The 12,171-nt window shown below is 38.7% G+C and overlaps 1 protein-coding gene across 1 annotated transcript in view; it reads right to left on the bottom strand.

The window, feature by feature from the left end:
• Positions 1–12,171, bottom strand: part of piezo1 (piezo type mechanosensitive ion channel component 1 (Er blood group)) — a 79,293-nt gene that overhangs the window by 7,897 nt on the left and 59,225 nt on the right. Inside the window, exons 30-47 of the mRNA XM_061087090.1 lie at positions 11,354–11,436; positions 10,855–10,923; positions 10,656–10,756; positions 10,387–10,531; positions 8,367–8,432; positions 7,770–7,942; positions 7,507–7,616; positions 7,216–7,392; positions 6,687–6,945; positions 5,277–5,465; positions 4,550–4,747; positions 4,176–4,416; positions 3,450–3,597; positions 2,955–3,102; positions 2,595–2,747; positions 2,213–2,274; positions 1,882–2,040; positions 524–671 (exon numbers count right to left, since the gene is read on the bottom strand). Coding sequence (XP_060943073.1) covers positions 524–671; positions 1,882–2,040; positions 2,213–2,274; positions 2,595–2,747; positions 2,955–3,102; positions 3,450–3,597; positions 4,176–4,416; positions 4,550–4,747; positions 5,277–5,465; positions 6,687–6,945; positions 7,216–7,392; positions 7,507–7,616; positions 7,770–7,942; positions 8,367–8,432; positions 10,387–10,531; positions 10,656–10,756; positions 10,855–10,923; positions 11,354–11,436 — 2,629 coding nt within the window. The remainder of the gene's footprint in view (positions 1–523; positions 672–1,881; positions 2,041–2,212; positions 2,275–2,594; positions 2,748–2,954; positions 3,103–3,449; positions 3,598–4,175; positions 4,417–4,549; positions 4,748–5,276; positions 5,466–6,686; positions 6,946–7,215; positions 7,393–7,506; positions 7,617–7,769; positions 7,943–8,366; positions 8,433–10,386; positions 10,532–10,655; positions 10,757–10,854; positions 10,924–11,353; positions 11,437–12,171) is intronic.

The raw sequence follows: 12,171 nt of genomic DNA, 5'->3' as shown, positions 1-12,171 counted from the left end.
TCTGTATCTGCCTGTCTCTCTCTGTCTGTCTCTGTCAGGCAAATAGTTATATTATACAGTCTCTCTCTCTTACCATGTTATATACAGCTTTTATAAATGTCTCTCTCGAGCCATCAGCAAGTACTAGGCACGCACTAAAAATTTCTCGGGGGGAATTTTCTAGCTATAATTTATTCTTCATTTTGCCATGGACTTTTTTGTGTGAAGTGTGTAAGGTGTGGACACATTAGTCATCTACATTAGACATCTATGAAATGGGTTAGGGTTAGGGTTGAGAGGCTGGAAACTGTTACTAATGACAGTGCTAGTGGGCGATCAATATATCCCTGATGAATGGATGATCAAGCAAAACACATGTTAAGTTAGTTTTTTATAATGGCTAATTGTGTTTGCACATATAGTACAGTGCTACACCTGTTTCTTATGAGATGTTGCTTTATTTTTTTTTTTCTTCAACTACCCTTGTCCCAGCGGAAGACACTTGTTCCGATGTTGTGTCACTGTACTATTATACACGTTGTACCTTCTCTGTCTCACGGCTGCATTTAATGATGAAGATGTTGGCATAAATGTCTTCCACACACATCCAGTTCGGCAAAGACAGAGTTGTGTCGGTCCAAACCCAGTCCATCACAGCTCGCAGCTCCACCAGGAATGGCACCAGACGAAACCTACACAATCAGCCACACACACATAAATTAAAAATTATTTCAAAGATTCAATATACATTTTATAATTTTATAAATATTACACATTTCACGCATTTGTACATTGTCTTCCTTGACTATTTCGGTCCAATCCTAGCAAAAGTTTCACTAACTTATTAATCTCTAAGTCAATAATATGAGTTTTCAGGCCCTCCAAAAGAAGAGGTTCATTAACCAAATTAACAGCCTAGTATGTTTCATTATTATTGTATTATCTGATTTTGAGTTTTATTTGCATAATTGCATAATTGTGTGTGTGTGTGTGTGTGTGTGTGTGTGTTTGTGTGTGTGTGTGTCTGTATGTGTATGTATGATTTCCATCAGGTATGTATTATAACAATGATTTTGTAAAAATAAAATCATATGATTAAATTGGGCCATTACTATTTTATCAACAATTCTAATGTATTTTCACTTGGTGACACAATTTAGCAATAAATGTTATACAGCAGTATTTGTAATAGAATTAGTTTCAAGGATGAAACATGACATGCGACTTTTGCTAAAAATTAACTTGGATAGGAGCCATTGATGAACCCTGATAACTGGAACGTCTCCTTCATAAGAGTGAAGAGGTCTTCAATATTATTCTGCAGTCTGTTGTCATGTTCAAGCCATTTAACAGGTAGACACAGGTGAATAGCTGGGACTTGCAGCACTGAGATCTGGTGTGGCACTTCACAGAAGCTGCAAACCTGATTGCACATCGGTCCTAGTACCTTAGGATGCTGCACGTATTAAATTAACTGAAGAAACTTTTCATACAGTATGAAACAGCTGTGGACAACAGATACACAGACAAACATCAATGCAGACTGATTTACTGGTTTGAGGAATAGACACACTATTCTGTGTGTTCTGCTAATTTCTTTCTTTCTCTTAGCTCTGTGTATTCCTGGCCGTTGCAAAAAACTCCTGCATACCTGACTTTCATCATTCACTCAAGACCTCAAGCCATAGCACTACTTAGGGACCTTGCATTAAGCATTAAGTAGAACGCATCAGTAGTCTCTGATAAAAAAAAAATGTACAGTGGTAACAGAAAGGTATGAGTTTTTTACATCAAAAGTTGAAAAAAATCTATGTTGAAATGCAAGCTGAAACTAATGATTTATTCCAAATACATATTCTGCTAAACATCACAAAGAGCTGCAGACTTGCTTTATGTCCATACCCTTGGAAGAGAAACAGGTTGAGGTGGTTGTATTTCTTGGTGAGGAAGTTGCCGAGGATACGAGTAGGATACCCACAGCGGATCTGATAGGCTGACAGGCCGAAGTAAATACACTTGACAAAGTACCAGAGCTGTGCCACAAAGTTCTGATTGAACTTCCTAAACAGGTAGAGGAGGAGATGAGGAAGATTAAAGTTCTGATCAGAGTAATACATCTTTACTCCAATGCCAACATAGCACTAATTTCAAAGTCACTTTCTGTGTATTAAAATGTAAGAAAGAATATACAATAATAATAATTCAATAAATACATGGTTTGATTAGACTTCACCTTTCAGTGACAGCAGGAAGGATGAAGAACATCCACAGGTGGATCCCAAACACAAGGATCACCTGGAGGGAAGAAACAGAGGGACGATAGGAAGGTGTACGGACAGAAAAAACAAAATTATCAAATATTTAGAATTCATTAAAGCAAATCAGTTGAAAAGCTCTAAAAATTAGGAGCAAAGCTTGAATGTTATAATCACAAATATGTCAGGGTAAACAGTTCCTTTCCAAAAGTCACCTAGTTTTCCTAACACAATGTTACAGAGGAATCTTTCCAGGAAGTCAATTAGAGGATTACTGAGACACAATAAAGAAAATACACTCATTGTTGTCTGATATACATCAATACATGAATGCTAATAATCCGAGTAAGTGGACTGAACCTGAAAGATGAGTTTTCCCAAGACGGCCTTGCGTAGGTACAATGCTCTGTCAATGATCATGGTGCTGAACTGGATGAGCAGCATCACCAGAAAGGCCTCAGGAACCTGGTCCTCTGACAGAGTGGAGGCTATATCAGCGGCTGCACTGTGTTTCTAAAGGAGAGATGATCAGTGATGGAATATGCATAATATGTACACTCATTTTAAACTTGTAAAACAGTTAGATTCAACAAGAGGCAAAATACCATGTCTTTTTGATGATGCAGACTGGCCACAATGGCTTTTTATTTATAACTTAATCGCAAATCTTAATATTAAAATTGTTAAAGAAATAATTCAATAATTCCTTCTATATCTTACCCCAAAAGCCCAAAAGCCAAAGATGACAATGATGAAGTCAATGACATCTGTCAGGAACATGAGGGCGTAGACGTCAGTGGCAGCCCGATACTCAGCCTGGAGAATATCCCTGAAGAAGCCCTGAGCTGGCCCGTAAACAGTTTGAATACTGCAGAAGGAAACATTAACAGCTTTAATATATTACTGTATTCATAGACATTTGAATGAATGCAGAACACATTCATTCTTTATTACAACTGCATTTCTTGCATCTAAAGGTATTTCTGATAATAAGTAGTAAGATGTTGTTGAATTTACAGCATATATAATTCAGTTAAAATAAAAATTGCATAGTGCCAAATCATAACATAAATTATCTCAAGATACTTCACATAGAGGGTCAAGGCCTTAAAATTATGGAGAAACCAAACAGTTTCCACAATGAGCACACACTTTGGCAACTGTGAGGAAAAACTCCCATATTAACTCAAAGATACCTCTGTATACTGTGCTCACCCAGAGATTAAGACATGTTTGATCTTGTGTCCCACAGCAAGCAGTCTCTGAAGGGCTGCCTCTCTCCTCCTGCCTTTCTGCTTCTTCTTCATTGGTTCTTTACTTGGATCAGTGGTCTCAGCTGTGGGCTCCACCAGAGCAGGTGGAACTAAGACAAAGGTGGAATTCAAAAAGATTTAGAACCAAAGATAAATTAAAAGATAAGAAAATCTTACCTTAAACATATTTTCTGTATGTCATACATGTATATCACAAATGCTGTATCAGTGTCAGAACACAGATGATCAAGGTAAAGATAGAATTCTAGTGGATGGATCACACAATCTATAAAAAACCTAACAGCAGATAACAGTAAGCCAGGAATCCTGCCTGTGTATCAACAACAGCAAATACATCAGATGGCGCACTTCACACAATTATTATAATTATTCAAAATAAAATGTTCTCTTCTGGTATCCCTGGTATAGGCCCTGGACAACCAGTCGAGACAAACGTTACTGATCAGCTGTTATTTATCCTTATCAACAGATATTAATCACTGCAGATAGTTGGACTTGTAATAACTAAAAGATAGGGGGATTAAACAGATAGGTTGTGAACATATATCTGGCTTCATTTATTTTGGTGTGTCAGCGAGAGAATGTGGTACAACTTTATGGAATACAGTCTGTGTTAATGTTGGGGTAACACCTCAACCATCACAGTCCACACATATAGAGCACAAACCTTTGCTGCCCTGTTGTTTTGATTGTTTATTTTTCCTGCGGAAGCAGATACTTCTGCTTTTCTTTGGGGCCTCCTCTATCACATGCTCATTGTTTTCCTCTGTCGTATCCTTGCTTAGCCTGCTAGGAGGATACAGCATGTCCGCTCCATCTTCTGACCCAAGGGATCCTGGTTCACCTTCAATGGTCTGTGGTATAGCAGCAGCAGAGCTGGCACTCGGCTCATCATTTTCCACACTATCCTACATTGATAGATAATATTTAAAAGAAACACTTAAAAGGAAATTTCATTCAATTGTCTGTTGATACTTTACATGATGTCCCTGCTTTGGTCAGTGGTTTCAGCAACTAATTTCAATCATTAATTGCACCAACCTTTTTAAGTTGGTCATGTTCAGTAATTTCGAGGTTATCTAGGTTGGATGTGGATGTAACTCTGCCCTCCTCCTCTTCTCTTCCCTCCTGCCTCCTTCCATCTTCATCTCCTTCAACAGTTTTTCCGTCATTCTTACAACTTTCTGGTGACGGGCTCTGCTCTTCCAGGGGGCCCTCATGGTCCCAAAGACCATAACGCTGTGTGCACAGACCATATTTAAGTGGAAGTGAACATAACATAGGGGCAGTTCATTCAGTTTGAGCAGCTGCTGTCCTGCTTTGAAATACTGTATATTGTTTAAAAAATAAAAACATTGGTCCCCTGTGTGACAAATGCATGCATGTTTTATAAAAGTAAGCATCTGAATTGGGGTACATTATCATACTGTACTATAACATGTGGGATAACTGTGTATGCACTGAAATGCATACATGAAGTTAATACTCTCCCCATGATCAGAACACTTTAGTCAAAGGTTAAAGGTGAAAAGAAGTGGAACATTAATACCACACACACATCAAGTTCAACAAACCAGGGCAGCTAAAAAGCTACGGTTTGGTGGCCAATACTGTTGATTTACCACTGTGAAACTAGAGGCCTTAGACTTTTTGGTTTGCCACCACAGCTCGAAATGCATGTCATAATGTAGCCATCAAATTGTTCCTGTTCTCGCTTAACTGTTGTTAAATGTAACCACTAATGTAATCAGTGTAAATACGAACTGACCATGAGCAGTGATCTGTGGAAAAACAGAACCAGCAGCTGCAGAAGATCATATTTGATGTAGTTGTCTGTCTTCTCAACGCCCAGGATGCAAGGTGGGAAGAAAGGTTTATCTTCATTTAAAGTCATTTCATATACACTATTCCAGGGAAAGAATCCAAACTGAAAAAGGTATTTCACCATCACCATCACCTGAAAAACAAAGCGGTAGAATCAGTCAGGAGGCAGAAAAGTCATTTGTGAGCTTTTTTTGGCCTTGTTGCGACACTTCTCTTGGACTCATTTCCTCTTTATTCAATTTCAGTGGTAAGAGTTCTTCAAGGCCAATGTAAGGGTCATGGTATACTATATATGGCATATCAGATCTAGGTCATATGACATGTTGTCCGAATCATGCCAGAAAAAAGTGTTTATAGTTAGGGAGGCATTTAAACATGGGGAATGATGGCACAGTCAAAATCGTTGGAGAGCTGAGGGAAGCTGAAGAGTTTGCTGTTGAACACACCAAACTAATTAAAATTAAAAAAACAACAAAAAACCAATTGCTAACAATGCTGTTCATTAATCCAACCGGCCGGATGTGGTTTATGAGTTTTTTTCCTCCACAGTCACAAAAGAGCTTGCTCATTGTGGGAAAATGTTGTGTTTCTTTATCATTTTTAAGGTCTCTAGCTTACCAAGTAAATTTTTTTGTGATCATGTATGTTAGGATTTAGAGCAGACATGGGCAAAGTACGGCCCGCTGGCCTTTTCCAAATAATAATAAAAAAAAAAAAAAAATTAAATTAATTTTTTTTTTTTTCTTTTTTTTGTGGAAACTAACAATTTCGTAGCACTTTAATGGCACATACTTATAGAACTTTGTAGTTTTGCTTTATTTTTCAAGAAATCGTACTTTCTTGGTTCTTGTTGTTCTGGGTTTGAACCCTCGGTGTTAATGCACTTATTGTAAGTTGCTTTGGATAAAAGCGTCTGCTAAATTAAATTTGCCCGGGACTTACAATAAGTGCATTCAACCCCGAGGGTTCAAACCCAGAACAACAAGAATCAAGAAAGTAGGATTTCTTCAAAAATAAAGCTAAACTACAAAGTGCTATAAGTACGTACCATTTAAGTGCTACTAAATTGTTAGTTTAAAAAAAAAAAAATTAAATTTTTTTTTTTTTAAATATCCTTCACTGCATCTTCCTGCCTTTGTACTGTGCCTGCAAAAACCTAACCTTACAACAGATGACTTATTAGTATTAATCCATAGTGCAGTCCATGTTTGTGTTTTGAAACATTGTCCAGTTTTACAACTCCTGATCACTGATACTTTGTATTTTTTCCCTCAGTAGTGAAACAATACAAACTGTTTAATCTCCCTGTGATTGTTTATGGCAGAAGTTAAGTTTGTGAAAGGTGTGATTATACCTCTGTGTAGACTATAGCAGTCATCCAAAACTTCTTGGTTGGTCTTGGAACAGCCAACAAAGCCCATAGGAACACCAATATGGGCAGGACCAGTGATATTGCAGAGGCGCTGACCACATTGTTTAACACTATGATGAAATAACAGACAAGCTCTGAGTTTGCTGCCAGCAGGTTGTACATGGCAAACAGCAGCTGGAGTAGACGGCTCTGATTATTATAGAAGTCTCTGCTCTGTTCCAGCTCCTCGATGAAGAACTGCCTGCAGGGAGAAAGAGAAGGAAGAGTCACAGCCACTTGTATTCAATTATCACACATCATCCAGTGAGTGATAGTGACCAATGGCCATAGCTTCAAAATAAAACACAAGATGTGATAAATTATTTTTCTTTCACACGTTAATTCACAAAATCATTGTATTTCTGTTGCCAATCCCAAAGCTATCTGACAGACCAAGGTGGTTAAATGAAAATAAAAAACACTCAGAATGGATTGTAGTTGGCCTTCAGTCAAGCGTGTCCCCAGTATCTACCTGTCTCCCAGCAGTTCACTGGCTGTTCTGGAATGTCTGTGTTGATTTTTGGATGACTCTGGTACCAGCTCCATGCTGTTGGATGGGGGTTCAGGACTCAAAAGATTGTCAGAGCTGTTGCGCCTTGGCCTAGGAGTACACCAGCCACTCACAGCCCTGCTATCAACCTCTAGGCATCTGAGAGAGTGATTTAAATACACACATAACTCCAGTTAAACCTACGCAGGTTGATGTCTACTGCTAATGGTGCCTATCATCCATGTGTAGTTGGTAAACAGAAGACACATTAACCTGTATTTAGTGGAGTTTTCTGCATCAGTCTCATCCAAACATGTCTCCAGCGTGGGATTCTCACTGCCCAAAGATATTTGGTCATCTGTGGAGTCTGCAGTTGTATGATGCTGCAAATCAGAGAGGAAGACAAAAGTAAGTGTGTGTGCGTGTGTGCGTGTGTGATTGTGTGTGTGTGTGTGTGTGTGTGTCTGTCTGTCTGTGATGGGTTTTGAATTCCAAATATCCAACATTTCTTGACGAAATGTCTGTGTCATGTTTACCTGCTGTATCTTGTGTATGATAAAGTAGCGTTCATTGCACAGAACAGTAGACGTCTCTCTGTACTGTTTAGTCAGCAGGTTGAGCCACTGAGTCAGTCCATCCACCATGGCCAAAACTATGGCCCATAGGAAGCGCAGGATATCCAAGATCCTCTGAACCATTTCTCCGTGACCTGCATCACATAAACAACAAACAGGTGAGTGTGGTGTGGTGGGGGCAGGAAATACAGTGAAGGAAGTAAACTGTGACTCTCTGTAGATTGAGCAGGATTCAAAGTAAACTTCATTCGGTATGTATATATTTTAAGAGTGGCTACAGTGTTAGGGTTTTAAACTATTTCGTCCATGCAATTATGGGAATTAAAAGAATATTAGGGTTAACACATTTCACAATATTTGTCCTAATAAGTAAAATGTGAATAAAACAAATATTAAGAATATTATATTTTTATGATACTAATTAAGTTATGCTAGGCTAAATAGGCTTTTCATTCATGCCATCTTTATCTTAACACGCAACCAAAACACTTTTAAGTATTTATAAGTTACCAATTATTAGTTGACTACAAACAAAAGAGTGCCATAAAGTAAACCTACCAGACTCCTGTTCCTTCCCCACCTCCTCCTGAATGACAGGGCCCTCAAATACATCATCTCCAGTACCTAGAAACGCACACACACCGGTTGCAAAACAAATGAACGAAATTTACAGTTGCAATGGTGACAAAAAATGCATTCATGACCACATTTTCCCAGCTCTGTGAACTCTGTTCTCATTCATATTCAGCAGCAAAATATCAACAGCACATATTAAAATGCTAACAGTGTTCTCAAATCTCAGATCTGAAACAGAAACAATCGTATTTTAACTAATTTAGTGTATTTCTGTATCAACCACATACAAAAATATTTACAATAAAACTAAACATCCATAATCATTCCAAACACAACCGATTGCAATCTCAGCTGAAAGTCTATTAAGGTGTCCTGTTGTTAGTCTTTTTTCATCACAGACAAAAGGGGACCACAGCAGAAAGGTAGTAATGAACTTCTCAGTGGCGAGGCATGGCTGTGGATAGCATCTGAATGTCCTTCTATTATCAGGGAGTCACACTGCTCAGGGTCCCTGGAGACTTTATTCTAAGGTACTGGAAAGAGGGCAAAGACCAATATTGACCTTTGAAAAAGTAATGAGGATTCCTCACTGGTCATGGAAGTAAGACCATCCAGTCTGAGTGTGTTTTGTGAAGTGGAAAACATCAACATACAACCGTGTCCTGCGGGGGACCCTGTGAGGCGTACTGCAGGTGTATGGGGTAGCTTGGCCACTGCTATGAGCCATCTGGCCCATATCATATTGTGTTTGTAATCTCAGCACAAAGACAAACATGTTTCCCCTATGTGTTGGGACTCTGTTAAATTTTGTCCCATGTCTTGATTCCTGTTTGCCCAATTATTGGACAGGATGTCAAGGTACAGTTAGGGTGAAGATTATCCATTCTGGGAACCTCCAAAATGCATCTAAGCTCTTTGCAGATGATATTGATCTGTGGACCCAATCACTCTGTGAACTTCAGCACACAATGGGGTGGTATTCAGCATCTTGTAAAGAGGTCAGGATGGGAGACAACACCACCAAGTCTGAGCCTATGGTTTTCACTGTCGGAAACTAGTGGATACATTTCTCGTTGTTTGGGCTGAGCTGCTGCTCCAAGTGAAGAAGACTAATATCTGGTGATAGGTGTGGCATCAGCAGTATTGGGGACGTTCTAGTGAACCATGATGGTGAAGAGCTACCAGAGCCAGAAGGCAAAGCTTTTGAATTTCATGTCAATCAACGCTCCGAACCCAAGCTATGGTCACAGTAGTGAAATAAACCATCGGCCGTAACGACACAGAGAGGCTCACTTATTTTTGGGATTACTTGCATAAGTGACTTGTGCCAGCTGAGGAGAGAAGCTGAGGGGAAGAAACCCTCCAACCTTTGTTGCTGTTTGGGATAATGTGGTATTCCACCACTGCATCTTTACTGCCCCAAAAATGTCAGCACCATATGTAAGGGTATATAAGGGGCTCATTCTAAAGTAATAAAAACTCATGCTAATAGATTTCTCTATATCCTACAAAATGGACCTTTAGTATTTATGTTATTCAAGAAATTAATGCTGACCAGCAGCCGTCTTCCCCATGTGTGTGTGTTTGTGTTTGCTCAGATGCACTCACAACAACATGGAAATCTCTGGTGTGTTCAGTTGAGCGGTGGCAAAGCATGCAGAGGTAACACTGTATTAATTCTGATGGAGGTCACGTGTTTTTGTTGATGGCACATCAACAACGCCGTCGGCCTTTATCAACAAAAGCTCTCTTGAAATCTTCTTCAGTGTATGTATATGCCATTGTTTTTTCCTCCTGTTCCTCATCCTGACACTCAGACAACCCATTCACACATACTACCCCTCAGAAGAATGACTGAGAGACCAATTCTGCTATAGTGGCAGGAACCAATCAACCAACATGTGGGAATAACTAGATTGGGCCATTTGCAACTGGGATAGGAGTTTCCAAACCCTTTGCTACACTATTCAATTCAGCGAAAACGGATGTGAGAGTATCTAACCTATAACAGAGAAAGCCTCCTTTTGTGAATCCACTCCTCCGTCTCTCTCTTTTTCTTTTCTCTGAACATTCCTCAACTGTCGCTGGCGTCTCTGACGTTCTTTAAGAGCTTCTTTCACACTGGTTACCCATGCCTGGTATGCCAACTGAGAGAGAGAAACAAGAACCAGGAACACAATGAGAATACCGATATACTCATATACATATAATAAAGCCTTAAAAGTGTTATGTATATAGTATACACAAATCAGTATACTCCATGTGTCTGACCTGACAAGCAGTCTGTTTCTGAGGCTTCTGTTCCTCAGACTGCAGATCCTCTTCGTCCTCACTGTCTGATTCAAACAGGTAGTACTCTCCAGAGTGGAGCACTGTGAGGATAATAAAATATAGGATAAAATAAGATAAAATAAGATAATATATATAATATCAAAATATATATAAAAAAAAAAAAGAGTGTTTGTCTTACCTGTAGCATGGTCCAACCACGGCTGGTGCCACTTCATCTTCCTGGACTTCTTTGTCTCTGTCTGGCTGTCTGGAAGGAGACCAGGGAATGTTTATTTAAGAGGATTAATATTCCAATAGCCTTACATTTTTACTTATAATGTGAATTATACACATCAGCATAACCTGGGGCACTAGAGTAAAGGTCACAGGGAGGCCACACAAGGTCATAATGAGTCCATCTTTATAGAAATATAAGTATACACACTATATTTTATGTAACATTGCCTAAAAAACCAGCAAGAAAAGCAAACAAATACCTTTTGTCAAATGTAAAATTTGTGAATTTTATTAGATTTTTTTTAAAGTTATTCTTTATCCTACTTGTCAAACACTGCAACTTTTTGTGAAATAATATATTATTATTAATATGAAATGAATATTAAATGAATTCAAGTAACAATGAGTAATTACAGGTACAGGGATGAGGTTTGCTGAATTAGTAAGCCACTGAGTCGTACCAGCAGACGAACACTCGTTGGAGTCTTCACTTGTTTTATGTCCACCTTTGTACTTCTGCTGCTTGGAGCGAATTCTCTGCATCCTGAGAGAATAGTACAGGAAATGAATTAGAGCATGATGCAAGAATGGTGAGTGTGAGAGTTTGTGTGTGTGTGTGTGTGTGTGTGTTTGTGTATTTCTTTAACATATTCATACATTTATTTATTTAGTTAGGTGAGGTCAGGTGGCTAAAGAGTAAAAATGTACCTGTAAATGAAATAGTTTCAAATAAAAACAAACCTATTCTTTTTATAATGCAACAAATTTTTGCACATTTCCACAACATCTCATGTTATGCTCATACATGTGATGCCTGGATCCCCCGTTCCTAAATATTTGTGTACTTTTAATCTTGGTCTATTTTTTGGGGTTTAGGCCAGTCCCATTTTAATACTGCAGCATATAATAATATTTTATACAGGAATGTCAACAACATTGTTTTGTCACTTCCCTTCCCCTCAACATGACAGTCCCCCCTGTGTACAATGGCTTTCTCCATAAATAAATGGTTTGGAGGATTTGAAAAGGCTGTCCCAGCCCTAACCTTGAGATTACAGACCTTATCAACAACATCAGTGTTGGATCTCACTAACCCTGGTTAACTCCTAACCCTAACCCTAACACCCACTGTGTTGGAAAATATTTCATTATAGCATATGGGTTGAATGTTCTAGAAACATTGATCTCTGTATTTCAAATTAAACAATTGTTTGACTATTAGTGCTTTTTGGCAACCTTCACAAATAATGTCAACCACATGGTGGCTCCAGAGGAAAGA

Source organism: Limanda limanda, chromosome 15, assembly GCF_963576545.1.
Source record: "Limanda limanda chromosome 15, fLimLim1.1, whole genome shotgun sequence".
In the NCBI taxonomy this organism is placed as follows: Eukaryota; Metazoa; Chordata; class Actinopteri; order Pleuronectiformes; family Pleuronectidae; genus Limanda; species Limanda limanda.
The sequence above is the reverse complement of the archived record's forward strand: the minus strand, read 5'-3'. Positions and strand labels throughout refer to the sequence as shown.